Genomic DNA, 14,985 nt, shown 5'->3' on the forward strand with positions numbered 1-14,985 from the left:
AGCGGATTTGATTTGTCTGACCTTCCAAAACTGTCTGATCATGGAATGCGTGATCTGCACACATCGCCGGGAATAGCAATTTGGGGCGAGGCAGCTAAGGCACTGACATATTATAGAGAAATTGTGTAAATCGGCCTACTGGTTGATTAAAAACGAATATATTTTAAATGTATTTTGATTTAATAGACCCTGAATTGCGTGAACCGACAGATAAGGGGGGCGATGTTTTTCGAGTGAAATGTAAAGTGAATCAGCTCTATGCAATTATATAATAACCAGACGTCATACACTAACGTTATACACTATTAATATTACAATCTACTAAGCATTCTAAAGCAGGTATTTCTTAAATCTTACATCACACCTTTCACTAGTCGGCGGCGCCATATCACTTACTGCCAGACGGTGCCACGCCAATTTTAATTTAAAAGTAAAGTTTATGCGCATTTTTAATAGGCGCATAAAATCTAGGCTGCTTCTTTCCTATGCACCCTCCTATTCCAAGTAGAAACGACTCGTAGAAATGTAAAAATATATCGGCACCGTTCGACATATATGACTGGAAGGAAAATAATTTCGGCCCAGTTGGTGCCGCTCGCTGCTCCGCAGGTGGCTGGTACTGGCTGCCACACCATGCAGTTACGGCTATCCGCCAGTCACCATTGTTAATGCAATTTAATAAATATTGATATCGGAGGTCGGGGAAGACATACATTTTTATTTTAACTCCACAGTGAAGACCTGCTGTGCGCACATTACCCCCAGTTATCTCACGCCTTTTATACAATTAGGCTTTTAGACCCGACCGCAATAGCATGAAAGGATTATTTCATATTGTTATATTAAAATATAAACAATTATAAAGTAAATCGATTTATTTACTGTACTTTGTCGCAGTTTAAACACTGCCAATTGCATTATTTATAAATACTGAACGGTAAATAAACGTCAGTAATAGGCTATATTGTGAAATTATCCTTGTGAAGGACTATACATTAATTATTTTAATGAGGCACTTTTTAAGGCGAACATGACTGATCCACGTGACACTCACCTTAACAGTTACAGGCTTACAACTTGTCACCCATTCTAACACAAAAAAGCGAAACTGCAGTACGATTGACGGACGGGTATTTACACTTATGAAATAGCGGGTTTACTTAGTCGTCCAAATGTCACTGCGCCCTTCGTTGTTTGGAAACTATTTTCTTTAACCCTGGCAGTGATTGAAAGGCAGCAAGACATGGACGTGACGTAAATTTTATACAGCCTACAGTCTATTCAGATAAATGAAATCAGCACCAATCATTATGCCTGGATTACATCTGCTTTAGGCATTGCAGATAGATATCAGCACCACCATCAACGTAAATTATTCATTGTGCAATAGGCGAATGCTTTAACACGATTACTTATTTTGTATTGAATGCATTTGTTATACCATGTTATCATTTAAATTACACTGCAATTTAGATACAAGTAGTTCAGATACAGCCTACAAATGAAGGTTTTCACGATTGGGGTGAACATTTTCTCAGTTGTCACAGAATTGGTTCTTTTTCTAACACGCGGACCTTTTCGTTACTTTGTAAAGGATTAGCTTCGGTTCCTGACGGACAGCCCTGACATGGCCCCAGCAAAAACAGATGGCCTAATCATGGCAATAAGTAATAATTGAGCCAAAACAACCACAAACAAACACGTAGAAGAGAAAACGGGCGTAAATGATTGATTTATGATAGATGCGCGGTAGGCAAAGCAAGCCGCGGTCCTCTGGGTGACATTAGGCTTCGGTGATTGATATTGCAACCGTGGTACAACGACTGAGAGCCAGCCCCGCATCTATAACGAGTCACGGGAAATACCGTAGTCCGGACAATTCCGTAATCTCACTTGTTTCTAGATCTTTCATTGCGCCGCAATGCCAGCGTGTTTCCTGATTGCCGCATCCTTTGTTGTTGATGATTGTTCCCTGAAGACCTCCAAGCCTTCAAAACTACAGTCATTTGACCTCGTTGTCCTCCCATTTAGCCATAACCCAAACTTCTCACTTCGTTGCTTCCTTATAAGTATCTGCAGAACTCCTACATTTTGTCCTATGAGTGTGACGTCATCAGTATATATCAAAGGTTGATATTTTATCTTAAATCACTCACGATTTGCCTTTTCTGATTCTTTTTTTTTGCCACTTTCACTATGCTTTCTAGGGCTTCCACTTTCATTTCTTTGTCTCTTTCATTTTTACCAATTTTCCTTCTTATTCCTCTTAGATGACTTTGAATTCCATCCACACTTCTGTCGGTTCCCTTTGAAATGCATCCGGCAACTCAAAGGCAGTGGGTATGTTCCTCACATAATTTCCTGAAGTCGGATGACCTTGTCGTCACTTTACAGTTTCACTTGCAGCTTGGCCACAGACGACCACAATCTGCCCCACAATCTACCACAGGCCATATCTACTTCAACTGACTTCCCCATGGTTGGGCACTAAGCATGTCGTCTGCCTGATTTGTGACTGCCCCCGCTGACGTCTGGGTGTAAAAGACCAAGTTCTGGTTGCTTGAAGAACGTCTCGGCAATCAGGTGGAACTTGGTTTTTCACAAGCTGATCACAATTTCTTACCAGCTTTGTTTCCCAAACTGTGCATTTCTGCGTTAACAGCCGTCTCTAATCGCGAGGAATATAATGTTTGCACATCCTGCGTGTTTCAACCTGAACGTTGCCACAAAACTTTGCTTTCTGCTTCATGCACCTCAGTTACCGCGGTAAAAGCCGTCATACCGGGAGACCCACAAAATGGGCACCAGTCATTCACAGGATTACGTCCATTTACAGTCTGTTTGACGTCCTTCCCATCTATGCCAGTTTCTTCACTGTCCATTTCCTGTGTAAATCACTGAACTTAAGTGTCCAAATCCAGTCCCATGAAGTACAACTACAATGTCGTCTCGCGAGTGCCCCGTTTCCATCCGTACTGCATCCAGCATTCTTGTCCCGTACTACGCATCTCCCAGTACTTATCACTTCTTTGCAAACTCAGTACTCTAGGTGACATCAGCTGCTGGGCGTCCGAAAGACTTTCATCCGTTGTGGTGTCTCTGTCCACATGGTCTTGGTAAGGCAGGTTCACCATTTCCCGTTTGATTCAGTGCCTTTGCCCATGTGCCGACTGGAACCTCTGTAGGAACTTTTAGCTTCCCTGATGCACACAAGGCTCTCCTCAGTGGCAAGGGCCCAAACTACGAGGAGTTTCTCACTTTCCAGAAGGTGATACTGTTTGGCAAGTTCCTGTGCCGAGCTGTGGAAGTCCTGAGCACCACCTTCCATCTGACTATTAAAACGGTACCAAAGTGTTAAGTCACACATAACGGAACCATACGTCTTACAAAAGGAAGAATCCCAACTCGTGTTTATTAAACTAGTAAGAAGCTGGGTGAACTATTCATTTTTTAAAATTCTGAAATAAGATGGTGAAACAGGAACATAGGTCACATATGAAACAGCGGAGTTGGGATGTGACCATGTGACCCAAGCAGGTGACCTAGAGCCTCGACGGTGTTTTTGACCGGAAATACATGAAACGCTGATGGACCAGTGGTGTCCTGGACCATTTACCCTCACGTTCACTGATCCGGGGCTGCAGGGACCAAGAGGGACGTGCATCTCATTCATCCCAATAAACAGACCTTTGTATCTGAATTCCTTCTCTGCCCCGGTTTCAAACGCTCTCCTGTGTTGTTGTATTCTTCAATACTCCCTTTTGGGCGTACACTGTAATCAGCGTTGTGACCTGGGAGAGGAACCTTCTAGAAGGAAACATTTTAAACCCCCAACTGCAACATTCACAAGATTTCATGACAACTAGGCAGCAGTAAAGATCTCACTAAGGAACGGGACATGTAATGAAGGAGGGGGGGGGGTTATGAGTGCCGGTCCTTTATGCCCCCAAAATCGACTGTGCGGTTGGTATGCAAACACAAACACCATCTTCCTCCCTCTCGCTCCAGCTGCCACTCCTTCTCAAATGTCTGCTGCGTGCTGTTTTCCCTTCAGTTACATTTGTTCCTGTGATTAAGAGGCTGCAGGCATCCACTGGGGGCACCTGGGGAATGGAAAACACACCGCCAGCTGGTAAATTGTACTTGAGAGTCGGTTAAGGGCTCTGTTTTAATGTGCTGTAACGTGGTCTAAAAGCAAATGTCTCGGGGAAAGGCAGAAATACATTTCCTCCGACGCGTTTATGTATCGCAGTACAACATTAACTTACGGATAATGGGTTTAATTGTATGTGAATTTCAATTGGCCGTTCAGACCAACGGGGCTTCTGGCGTGTGTGGTAACACCAATCAGCAGCTGCGAATGAATGCTATATTCCGATAGCTACGCTAAGCCCTTAATTACGATGCCGCTCACCCTCATCCTCCTCCAGCACCGCATGTGAATCTAAAAGGTAAATATCATAAGCAGGACAGGCGATCTGCTCAGCGAAAGGTCGGATGCTGTCGAACAAACTCTGACCCTGACAGCAGGAAGTAATTACGAGGATGGACAGATGCGGAAGCAGACGAGGAAAACGACAGCCGACACATTTTTGTATGGTCATCACAGACAGCGGATTAACAAGCCCGGCGGAGTTATTGTTTGCTCTACGATCGGATTCCCTTTGCTCTCCTGTCATTCCCAAGGGCCCTAGAACGATTTTTCACAGCTACAGGAAACAAAGTGACAATAATTCTTTCGCATCACTTCTGAAAAGGAATCTTCAAAAAATGGCTCATGCGAGTCGCGTTAAATGATGAGATACAGGGCACTGGAATACTGCACCAGAGAATGAAAATCAAACACGTTCGCCGACTAAGAAGGATCGTCTGTTGCATTACTGGCTGGATGGACTTACTGCATTTTGGATCGTGTGCTTGGAGCCCTCTGGCTCTGCAGTGAGCGCGAGGTCCTGGCCGTCACATGGCTCCTGCAGTGGACCTCCAGGTTCACCTTTCTGCTGAAGGCCCGCCCACACGCATCACAAGTGTGAAGGGGGATCTTCTTCTTGGCTTTCTTCTCAGTGCCTCCCTCAATGGTGGTGGAAGACCTGATGGCAGAGGTGTCCCTGTAGGGAGCAGGGGACCAGGCAGACCCACCATGACCACGACGGCTGGCCTTTGTGGTCTCCCACTGTGTGGTCTGCCCATCGAGAACCATCTCCACCGGCTTCTTGATAGCCTGGCTCACCACCTTGGGCATGACCTTATCTAGGTAGCTTGGCAGCTTTTTGTGTACCACCTTCATGTGTCGGATGAGGTCCGATGTGCGGCGCGACTCGTAGATGCAGAGGGGGCAACGGAAGAACTTGACGAAGATCTCGTTGCCCTCTACATGTCGGTCAATGTGCTTCCTCAGGTTCTTGCCAGAGGTGAACTGCCTCTTGCAAATTCGACAGTAGTGCTGCTTTAGGTCAAACCCAATCTGGAGTTTGGGGCTGCTCAGCCTGAGGCTTTGGGCATCCTGCGAGGCCTTGGTCTTCCCACCCACCTTACCCGCGGGCTCGATCTTGGTTCTGACGCTGTGCTTCTTCATAGCACCCTTCCGACTGGGCCGAGTCGTGCGAAAGACATACTTGTGTCTTGTCATCATCTTATGCTGAGGAGGTGGTGGTGAGGATTTTCCACCTCCGGGTTTGCCCATAGCAGTAGAACCCTGGTACTGAGCACGGTGCTCACTGTCAAGATGTCGCTGCATAGTAGCTTTGGAGACAAAGGGCTTCCCACACACGCCACAGCTGTGTCTGGGAGTGCCTGGGGGGCACTGCGACCGGCCTCGCCCCCCAGACTGAAGACCGACAGGCAGAGGGAGCTTCCCTCTGAGCCTCCGGAGGTCATCAGGGTTGTCCTTGTGGATCCTGAGGCAATGTTGACGCAATCGGCAGAGCGAGCTGAAATCTTTCCCACACAAGCTACAGGAGATGCTCAAGGCATCTGCTTGCTTGGCTCTCTCCTCATCTCTCTTTGCCTTCATCCATTCTACCTCTTGTTTGCCGAATTTGACCTTCACTGGCCTGTTTGAGTCATCAGTCTTGATCTCCTTCTCAACAGTCACGTCAGTTAGGTGCTCCTTAAGATTCTCATGGTCATGGTTGGCAGTTTCCTGCTCTCTGAGCTGGGTCTGGTTCTCCTCACTAGAAAAAGTATTCTGGGTACTCTTGTGACCCTGCTTGACCGCACTGCCTGGCCTGTCCTTCAGCAGGTCCATCATTGGCTGGTTCTGATCACCTGGGGATGTGACTATAGAGAAACAAAAACATTATATCAATATGACAGGAGGGTCCACTGACAAAGAGACTGGAGGAGGTCAAGAGGATTAAAAAGGTCAACTGACCGCCAGCCTCGTCCGACCTGGAGAAGCAGTAGAACTCCTTGTGCCTGACGAGGTTGGGCAGGCCACGAAACAAGCTGCGACACAGTTTGCACTCAAATATGGTGTCCACCTCTCTCAGAAGCGTGTGCATGAGCTCTGCAGTACCTGCAGGGCCAACGCAAGCCGAAGAGCAATCATGAGATGGTCAGGCACACATCTGAAGCAAATGGAGCAGGGGGGAGGATCTCATACCAGAGCGGAAGCACTCGATTATCTGCTCGATGCCAGACAAGGACGTGAAGGTCTGCTTCTGCACTGAGGAGAGCTCTCCAGGCCCCAGGGTGCGTACTGAAGAAGAAGAGAAACACAACAGAGATCTTTCATACCAGAAACTTACTTGGGGAAACAGACAACACCAGCCAACATCCATCTACACTGTGTAGAATCACCCCTTTCATAGTGTCCGAGTCAATATTTCACTTCTGTTGCATGAATTTTACAGGTTATATTTCGCCTTTTGTCAGCCCCACAGCTACGTCCGGATCCACAGCTCCGAAAGCACAAGGAGATCTTTCTCCTCGGTTGCGTCATGCCCGTTCCTCTCAGTCATGCTGCCCGTGTGGAGAAGTTGATCTATCCGCAGGCCACGCATCCAGACATCATCTTGCGGACGAGTCTGTCCCACGGGAATCGACGAGTCGGCGCTTCAAACACACAAGCTGTAAACATCAATATCAGCTTCACTTGTGATGCTGATTGGCTGGGCGGTTCATAAGAAGACCTCTGTTTTTGTGGACGCTAGTGGCTTGGCCTTGGACACCAACGGGCAGGGATGGAGAAGAGACCAATCGGAGTACTCCGTCGCGTACTTCACCCCATGAAGCCCTGCTTCACTGTGATGTCCGTCTTGTTAAGTCACGGCCATGAGGACCTGGGGCCTGTACTGCTGTACTATGAAGCGGGGTTACTCGCTTATTGGGGTAACGTCGGATTTAAAGCAGTCTGGGCAAAATGTAAGTCAACGAATATAAAGTCCATTTAAACTGTGGTAGCTTAAATCTGACAAGTTACCCCGATAAGCCAGCAACCCCGCTTCGAAGTACAGGCCACTGATCCTCTGATGATAATGACAGATGCCTTATTTCCCATTTGCAGAAATCCAAGTACAGATACATTGGAATGCTCTAGGTTTTGCATATCCCATGATGCTCTGCTTTGAGACCTACACACGCATACAGGTGAGAGGGAAGCTGAGCACAGGGTTAGCGATTTATCCGGCACCTCTGGCATAATTAGGGATTAAGGGCCCCGTTTAAGGGCAGCACCAGTCTGACGGCTTTAGGATCAGAACCAGCAATCTTCCAATCACTGGCAGAGAAACAGACAAGTGGGTGTGCAGTGGCCGACTCGGCGGGAAACCTTCCTACGCACTTTCTTCAGCAGAACCAGCAAAATGTCAGAGGCTCCCTTTAATCTGTGCCCTGACAGGACCTCGGCCACATCTGTTATCATTCACTTCCAAAAGAAGCGAATTCCTCTCAAATCTCATTTCCAATTCAAATCTCAAAATTCCTATTTAAATTCCTTCTGTGGACTTGAGTTTTTTCCCCCCAGATCCTCTGCCATCTCCTAATTAATTGTGTTTCTCTCCGCGGTGCGTTGGACCTATTGGTTATCATCTGCTCTCATATTTGAGCTGTAATCTTGATTCATAATCTGATGTCGACCGCACTGTAATCAGCAAAACGTTTTCTGACACACGGGGCCATGTGCAGTGCATTAATTAGTTTTTCCTGAAAACTGTGTAAACACGGATAATTAATTTACTGGTTTCACAAATGGCTTAATTAATTTCCCTCAGTCAGGACCAGGTCATTGCACTGCACTGATGGGCTGGGCCAGCCTCGGCAGGGAGACCCACCTGGTGTTTGAGGTGTTGCACTGGGGACGGCAGGACCCGGCTGGCAGAGGTCAGGGTGGGAAGGCTCTGTCTGACAGGAGCCGTCTCTGGTCAGGACAATCTTGCCTTTCCTTTCCATCTCAGCGTGATACTAAGTCAGGGAGAAAAGTAAAACCTTCACCACAGACATTGCGATTCTCGTACTAGCAGTCTTTTCAGAGATTGAGCCATTTTTCACGTCAGTCCAGCCTCGTCTGGCATGTAGCCATGTAGTAAAGTAACGGGTCTGAATCCTTGCCAACATTTTTTTTCTTACTTCTCAGGCTCATACAGGACCAGTCAAAAGTTTGAACACACCAAGGTTTATGTGTACTATTCTTCACAGTATGAAAACATCGAAACTATAAAATAACATATATGGTATTACGCACCGACCAAAAAAGTATTAAACAAAAAAAATATATATATATATATATATATATATATATATATATATATATATATATATATATATATATATATATATATATATTAGGGGTGAGAGAAAAAATCGATGCATCGATGCATCTTTTTTCTTTCTCTAACGATTCAAAATCGATTCTCAAAGATTCAGAATCGATTCTGTGTTCTATCAAATTGCGACTGCGCGCCGGAAAAATAAACATTACAACGCTCGCCTCTTACATATGCTGCTCTTCATTTGAACAGTGGACAAACTACATCCTGCACCATCAAATTTAAAATCGACTGTGTGGCAACATTTTGGATTTTGTGAAGACAAAGAGAAAGGGGTCGTTGATAAAAGCCATACTGTGTGCAAAGTCTGTCGCGCCAAATTTAAGTATTTCGGGAACACTACTAATATGAAGAAGCATATAACACGGTTCCACTCAGAGCTGCAGGAACGGACTTCGGTCCCGATCGCGCCCAGCACCGGTTTCACTCAAAGGACCCTTGAGCAAGTAGCAAAGCTTCCATCCAATTCTAAAAAAGCAAAACGAATTACACGGTCAGTGGCGGGTTTCATTGCCAAAGATTTGGCCTTACTCTGTAATGGGGAACGAAGGATTTCGCTCAATGTTACAGGTGCTTGAGCCAAGAAATAGTGTGCAGTCACGACGTTATTTCAGTGACACTGCAATACCCGCACTCTACAGGGAGACTAAAGCTCAAATTTTAGAATCAATAAGTAATATGGACAGGATTGCAATAACATGCGATGCATGGACATGAATTTCAACAGACTCGTATGTCACCATTACGGCTCACTACATCACGGATGAGTTTAAGCTCGCGGCTGAAGATAATTCTAAAGGTTCTAAACAAAAATAAATAAAAGACATTCCTTCCTTTGTTAAAAGGTTCTAAACAAACTGAAAACAACACATTTGTTGATTTGTTGTTACAATTGTTCTTAGTAATTGTTCATCCTGATATAATTTTGTTAAAATAAAATCAATAAAAGTCTTTATTTCACTTTGTCATTTTAAAAATTGAAATACTGTCAAACAGAGATTCTAACTATGAACAAAAAACATATAATTTAAATTTTAAATTAAGCATATTTGCAAAAAAAATGTATATGAAGAATCGTTTTGGAATCGGATCGTGGATCCCAGAATCGTAATTGGATCGGATCGCGAAGTACCTAAAGATTCCCACCCCTAATATATATATATATATATATATATTTATGGGGGGGGACAGTTCTCTGGGTCGGGACTCAGAAGGTTGCCTGTTCAAATCCCAGTTTCTGCAGAGTGATCCCACCATTGGGCCCTTGAGCGAGGCCCTTAACCCCAATCGCCCCAGGCACTGGCTGACCCTGCTGTCTCCTCTATGCCAGTTCCATGAGGTGGCCTCCTGGGATGCTTCTCCACCTATCCTGAAGGAGCTCCCACAAACGCTGAGCCCTTATTGGCCGCTTTTCCTTCACTCTCTGGTCAACCTCCTTTCTGCTGTGTTTAGGTCAGGTGATGCGAATTTAGGAGCCCCTAAATCACTTCTGGCTGCAGGTCTGGTCTGCTCTTGCAGAAATGTCCACAAGGCCATGTCTTTGTCATACAGGGATCCCAACAGCTTCCAAGTACCACTGCTGACTCACAGCCTTAATGTCTGCATGTTTACTCAGCTTTGCTTTCAGACGTCGGTCCAGCTTGCCGGATGCTGGCCAGCCTACCTCCATACCCATCGCACAAGCACCACCCAGCGAGAGCCAAGCCTAATTACTAAGGCTGACGAGAATCCAATGGCATGTAACACCTGTTTGTAATACAACAACCTTTGACCTCTGAGGAAGCAGATCTGCAGTGTGGTACCAATTATGAAGGTGATTTATGAGGACTGTGGAAGCTGGCAGCGTTTCACACACTGAGACAGACCGTCTGTGTGTCACACAGTTACATTCTTATATCTGACACAGTGACTAAAGGTGCACCCGTCTGTCTCTGTGCGCACCTGAACTCTGCTGGTTCTCCGTGTCTTTGCGTGGCTCTCAAGCTAAAACATTATTTTAGCAAGTAACTGTATGATCTGTCTACTGTAAATGAGAATTAGGTATCCGTTGACTTCCATTAATTTAAAAGAATTTAATAGTCACCTGTTCAACCCCAGTGACCATTAACCTAGATCTGATTATTGTCAGAATTAAATCTGTTCAACTTCTCCGATACCAATTAAAGCAAAACAAAAAAAGAATCACAGCCCTACCAACATACAAATTCCAGTAGATGGCGCCATAAACTACTGGATTGGTTCCTGTTGCAGAGCATAATGCACACATCCAATAAAGAAGGTCTAACAGCTTCCAGCCTCGCTTCCACAATCAGAGAACAGACTGAAAGTGTTTTTTTTACTGGCAGAATAAAATCACAAGCTGTTCTAATTGGCTACTAGAGCACAGTGGGTGGGTACTTTTCTGCCAGAGGCATTTGAACAGCACGAAATGTTTTAATAAGAGCAGTTCCAAGTTTACAGAGCTTTTTTGTTGAGATCTTCATGCTGTGCTAACATTGCTGTGTTGACGAACGTGTCCCAAGGAATCGCAGCCGATTCAGAAAAACATCGACAACCATCCTCGATCATGCTGCCGCAGTTCCTGAACTGTCCCTCGCTGTTGCACCAGGGGGCGCTCTTCTCACATGAGATGTGAATCAGGAGGAATAGCGGGAAACAAAAGGGAAAGACTGTTTCTCTCTCACTGTCAACCTGCCACTCAGTGCAGCAGCAGGGGTCCAATAGAAGAAACGGGTTCACGATACATCCAGAACAGCATCAGGGTGCTGCTGGGCCCACACGGAAAACCAGAAAGGCTCATTTCTGTTCAGTTACTAAGATGACAAACCAGACTTCACATAACCTTTGTCAACGGAATCTTCACCTGTTAAGCCTTTAACTGTGTACACTGTGGTGTGAGTAAAGCTACAGGGTCCTGTTACAAGATGCTGGAGGAAGTGCTCAAAGAATGGACTTAAGAAAAAGTGTTAAATTAAACAGGCAAAAATGTACTCCGTAAAAGTTAATATACTTCACCAGCCTTTCCACTTAAGTAAAGGCAAGTACTTGCTTGGAAATATACTTAAAGTATTAAAGTAAAAGTACTTGGAGTCACTGTTGGGGCTGTGTAATATAGCATTAAGTGCATCTACTTCATGCAAATTCTGTTAAATACAAAAATTCATGCATAATACTGTCGTATTTTCTAATCTAAACATTGAAAACTTGAAATGCTAGGTCATAATAAATGCTTCAGAAACATTTCATTGTGTTACCTGAAGTTAGGGTGCACATGCTCTCAGGCATATAGTTCAACAATAGATCTAGCACTGATGTGTATGTAGGGCTGCGTGATACATATCCTGTATGACAATAGACAAATATGGTCGTTTTATATAAACCATTCATTCGCTGAATTTATGGAAAAAGTGCTATATCGTGATATGTACCATTATTGGGGTATGACCTTTTTGTCATATTGCAACGTGTTATTAAATAAAACTTACCAGCTAATGGCCGCAGTCAGCCTGATCAGAAACATCCCAGGATTTCCCACAAACATCCCAGGATTTCCAGAGCCACTTTCCATAATGAATCAACAGGTGGTGTTTTTAGTGCAAAGTGTATAGCAATCAATCTCCGCAACTGGAAAAAACACTCTGCATCTTACTTTTATAAAGGTTTCTAAAAGCTAACAGGATTCGAAACCTCTGATGTCGACTCCCTGCTTCGAGTAGCTGGGCTTTACTTCGATGAGAAAAGCTCCGAAATCTCAGTATTCTTCATATCATCACTGCCTTTCCCCGTCTTTATCCGATTAAAAAAAAAACAGCAATGATTATAAAAACGTGACATAACACTAAGGAGAAATGTACGAGAGCAAAAAGTACAAATATTTGCTGTAAGATGTAGCAGAGTCAAAACTGTCCACAGCTAAATCTCCTTAAGTTCAGTATCGAAGTAACAATGCTTTGCTACTTTCCACCAGAGAAGATGGAACTTTCTCTGAAGTACAGCAATACTAATAAACACATCGTTAAACACCCAGACACTTACATTCAATTAAGCAGCAGACATCTGCATCCAAACCAACACACGAGCACAGTCAACCGATCACTGGGGCAACTGGGAATATGGGCCACACACACCAGTCAGGAAGGAAAGTGGACTGAAGTCAGCATAAGTGCCATTTCACACTTAAAACTTTAAATACCCTGAGCTTGCTAGTTATAGTACAAACTAGAAGATTTTCTATGTAATAAACGGTATATAAGAACGTGTCAATCAATCAATCGAGGCTCTTACTCAGTGTCATGGACCAAGCAGGATGTCCTCCCTCATAAAAAGACCTTTCTATCATCTGCAGCTGAGTGAACTTCAGAGAACATCCCTGACCATTGACAGGTACACACCAAGTCACCCACCCTACTGATTACAGTCTTTGTTATTAAGCATTTATTACAAAACAGGCCCTTCTCTAAATAAGCCTATATGTAGGCGACACATTAGGACAGGAATGCCAAGTTGATAGTGTGATCGGGACAGCGTGTTTCACTCATTCTGGTCTTCTATGCCTGACTAGCCTGGAAGCAAATCTTCTTAAGACATCACTGATCAGATGAAACCGATCAGACCAGTTCCACAGATCAGTCAGATCCGACATTACATACGGAGCACAGGATCCTTAAACTGTTTGAATATACGAATAAACTAATTGTGACAGTAGTGCAGCAGGCACCGTTAAGATCTTTCCGTTTCTTCCGTCGGCAGAAATTTCTACATTTCATGCCTTATCACCTGTCATCACAAGGGCGCGGGGATTTTACAGCGCATTGGCCAGAGGTTGGGAAGGTATTTCCGAAGCAATTCATGTCAAGAACCGATGACCTGCTGTGCGCAGTTTTGATCTTTGTGTATAAAACACCCGGCAGAAGTGACGCAGATAAGCAAGTGGACGAGCAGCGGCGGTGCACGGCACGCCTAACAACTCATTTTATATTTTATCTGCCGAAAGTAAATTCAGTTTGCAGGACATGTGGGTTTATGAAGGAAATGCAATAGGTTCGGGTGGCTGAGGCGGCTGATATTCACAAAACACCGCCACGGTTACGCAGCTAAACTTTCATGTTTACACGGACGTCCTGTTTGCCCACGAAGTGAAGCCGCCGCGGCGTGGGAGCGCAGTGCAATCTGTCACTGTCACAAAGCGATTAATACTGTACTGTTACTCCCGGGAAATCACATCACACCTCATGTTATCTGTGTCCAGAAACGCCACTTTCTGGCATCATCGAATGGACTTGATCAAACGCATAGTCCAAGTGCAAATGGCACCTTTTTAAAGGCGCTGAAGGCCTCCCTGCACGGGCTGATGTGGCACGCAGCACGCCGCAAAAGTCAGGGGGAGCAAATAGCGGAAAATACACAAAAACGCAGCATCTCCCCAAGTAACTTAAGGGAAACCAGCCAGAATATCGGAGAGTAAACAACTGAACTTTTACAAGAAGTCCAGCTAAAGTGGTATTTAATGAGAGCACAGATAGGCTGCGCTTTAACGTCCCTGCGCCACCTTTCCAAGCCGCTGCCTGACGCGCAGAAAGCGGCCACCGTCCCGGCGTTACGCGTCTTTTCGCCGCCCGCTCGAAGTGGGTTCGGGACTCACGCCAGAGGAGGTCCGGCACAGCTTCAAAATCAGGGCGATTACCCCTTCCTTTCTGCGGGAAGAGCAGAGGAGCAAACGGGGGACGCCATTTTCTGCAAAAGCACGGCGAGGCGGACGCACGGCTTCGGGTCCCTTTAAACGCGACTCGTGATGGGTTTTAAGGCGCTGGGCTCCGCGCAGTCCGGTCTCACCTGTGCCGCTTCAAGGGAAACCGTTTGTAAAGCGGCGCCTCGGAAAGCGCGTCCCGGCGTGGTGAGCGGGGACACCGTACGGCCGCTATCGGCGGCTTCGCTCCGCTACTGCCTCCGTGCGCGTCTCCTCTACAGGCGCTTCTGCGCAAAGGTGCGGTGTCAGTCCGAGTCCGGGGTGCCGTGGTCGCGGTCGCCGTCACCTGCGCTAAGAAGCCCACGACGCTCCGGCTCATTTTCTGGTCTTTTTAGTGAAACCGGCGTGTTGAAAATGACGCTAATTAAAGCGTCGTTTTTGACCGCGTCGTTTCGCCCTTATTTTTAATAATTTAATTCAGCCTAAGAGTAGTGAAGAAAAAAAATAAACTAATTAAAATTCACTTTTATT

General features: G+C 45.4%; 1 protein-coding gene across 2 annotated transcripts; it reads right to left on the reverse strand.

Moving 5' to 3' along the window:
* Positions 1–698: 698 nt before the first annotated feature.
* Positions 699–14,758, reverse strand: LOC125738311 (zinc finger protein 800-like). 2 transcript variants are annotated; one of them, XM_049007159.1, is made up of 6 exons: positions 14,601–14,758; positions 8,274–8,403; positions 6,605–6,700; positions 6,374–6,517; positions 4,899–6,279; positions 699–4,103 (listed from the first exon to the last, which is right to left on the reverse strand). In XM_049007159.1, exons 2-6 carry the CDS (start codon positions 8,389–8,391, stop codon positions 4,073–4,075), a joined length of 1,770 nt encoding a protein of 589 aa, XP_048863116.1. In that variant the 5' UTR covers positions 8,392–8,403; positions 14,601–14,758; the 3' UTR covers positions 699–4,072. The 2 variants fall into 2 exon arrangements, with proteins under 2 accessions (XP_048863116.1, XP_048863117.1); XM_049007160.1 differs by lacking the exon at positions 14,601–14,758 and adding an exon at positions 14,410–14,594.
* Between the last annotated feature and the right edge of the window lie 227 nt (positions 14,759–14,985).

The sequence above is a fragment of the Brienomyrus brachyistius genome, chromosome 3 (genome assembly GCF_023856365.1).
Source record: "Brienomyrus brachyistius isolate T26 chromosome 3, BBRACH_0.4, whole genome shotgun sequence".
NCBI classification, from domain to species: domain Eukaryota; kingdom Metazoa; phylum Chordata; class Actinopteri; order Osteoglossiformes; family Mormyridae; genus Brienomyrus; species Brienomyrus brachyistius.

What these genes read in the sequence shown, in the direction of transcription:
- LOC125738311 (XM_049007159.1), bottom strand. Translation starts at nt 8,391, where the DNA reads ATGGAAAGGAAAGGCAAGATTGTCCTGACCAGAGACGGCTCCTGTCAG. An exon ending in AATCGAGTGCTTCCGCTCTG is followed by an intron (nt 6,518 to 6,604) that starts GTATGAGATCCT and finishes TTGGCCCTGCAG; the next exon opens with GTACTGCAGAGCTCATGCAC. An exon ending in AGCACACGATCCAAAATGCA is followed by an intron (nt 4,104 to 4,898) that starts GTAAGTCCATCC and finishes TCCATTCCCCAG; the next exon opens with GTGCCCCCAGTGGATGCCTG.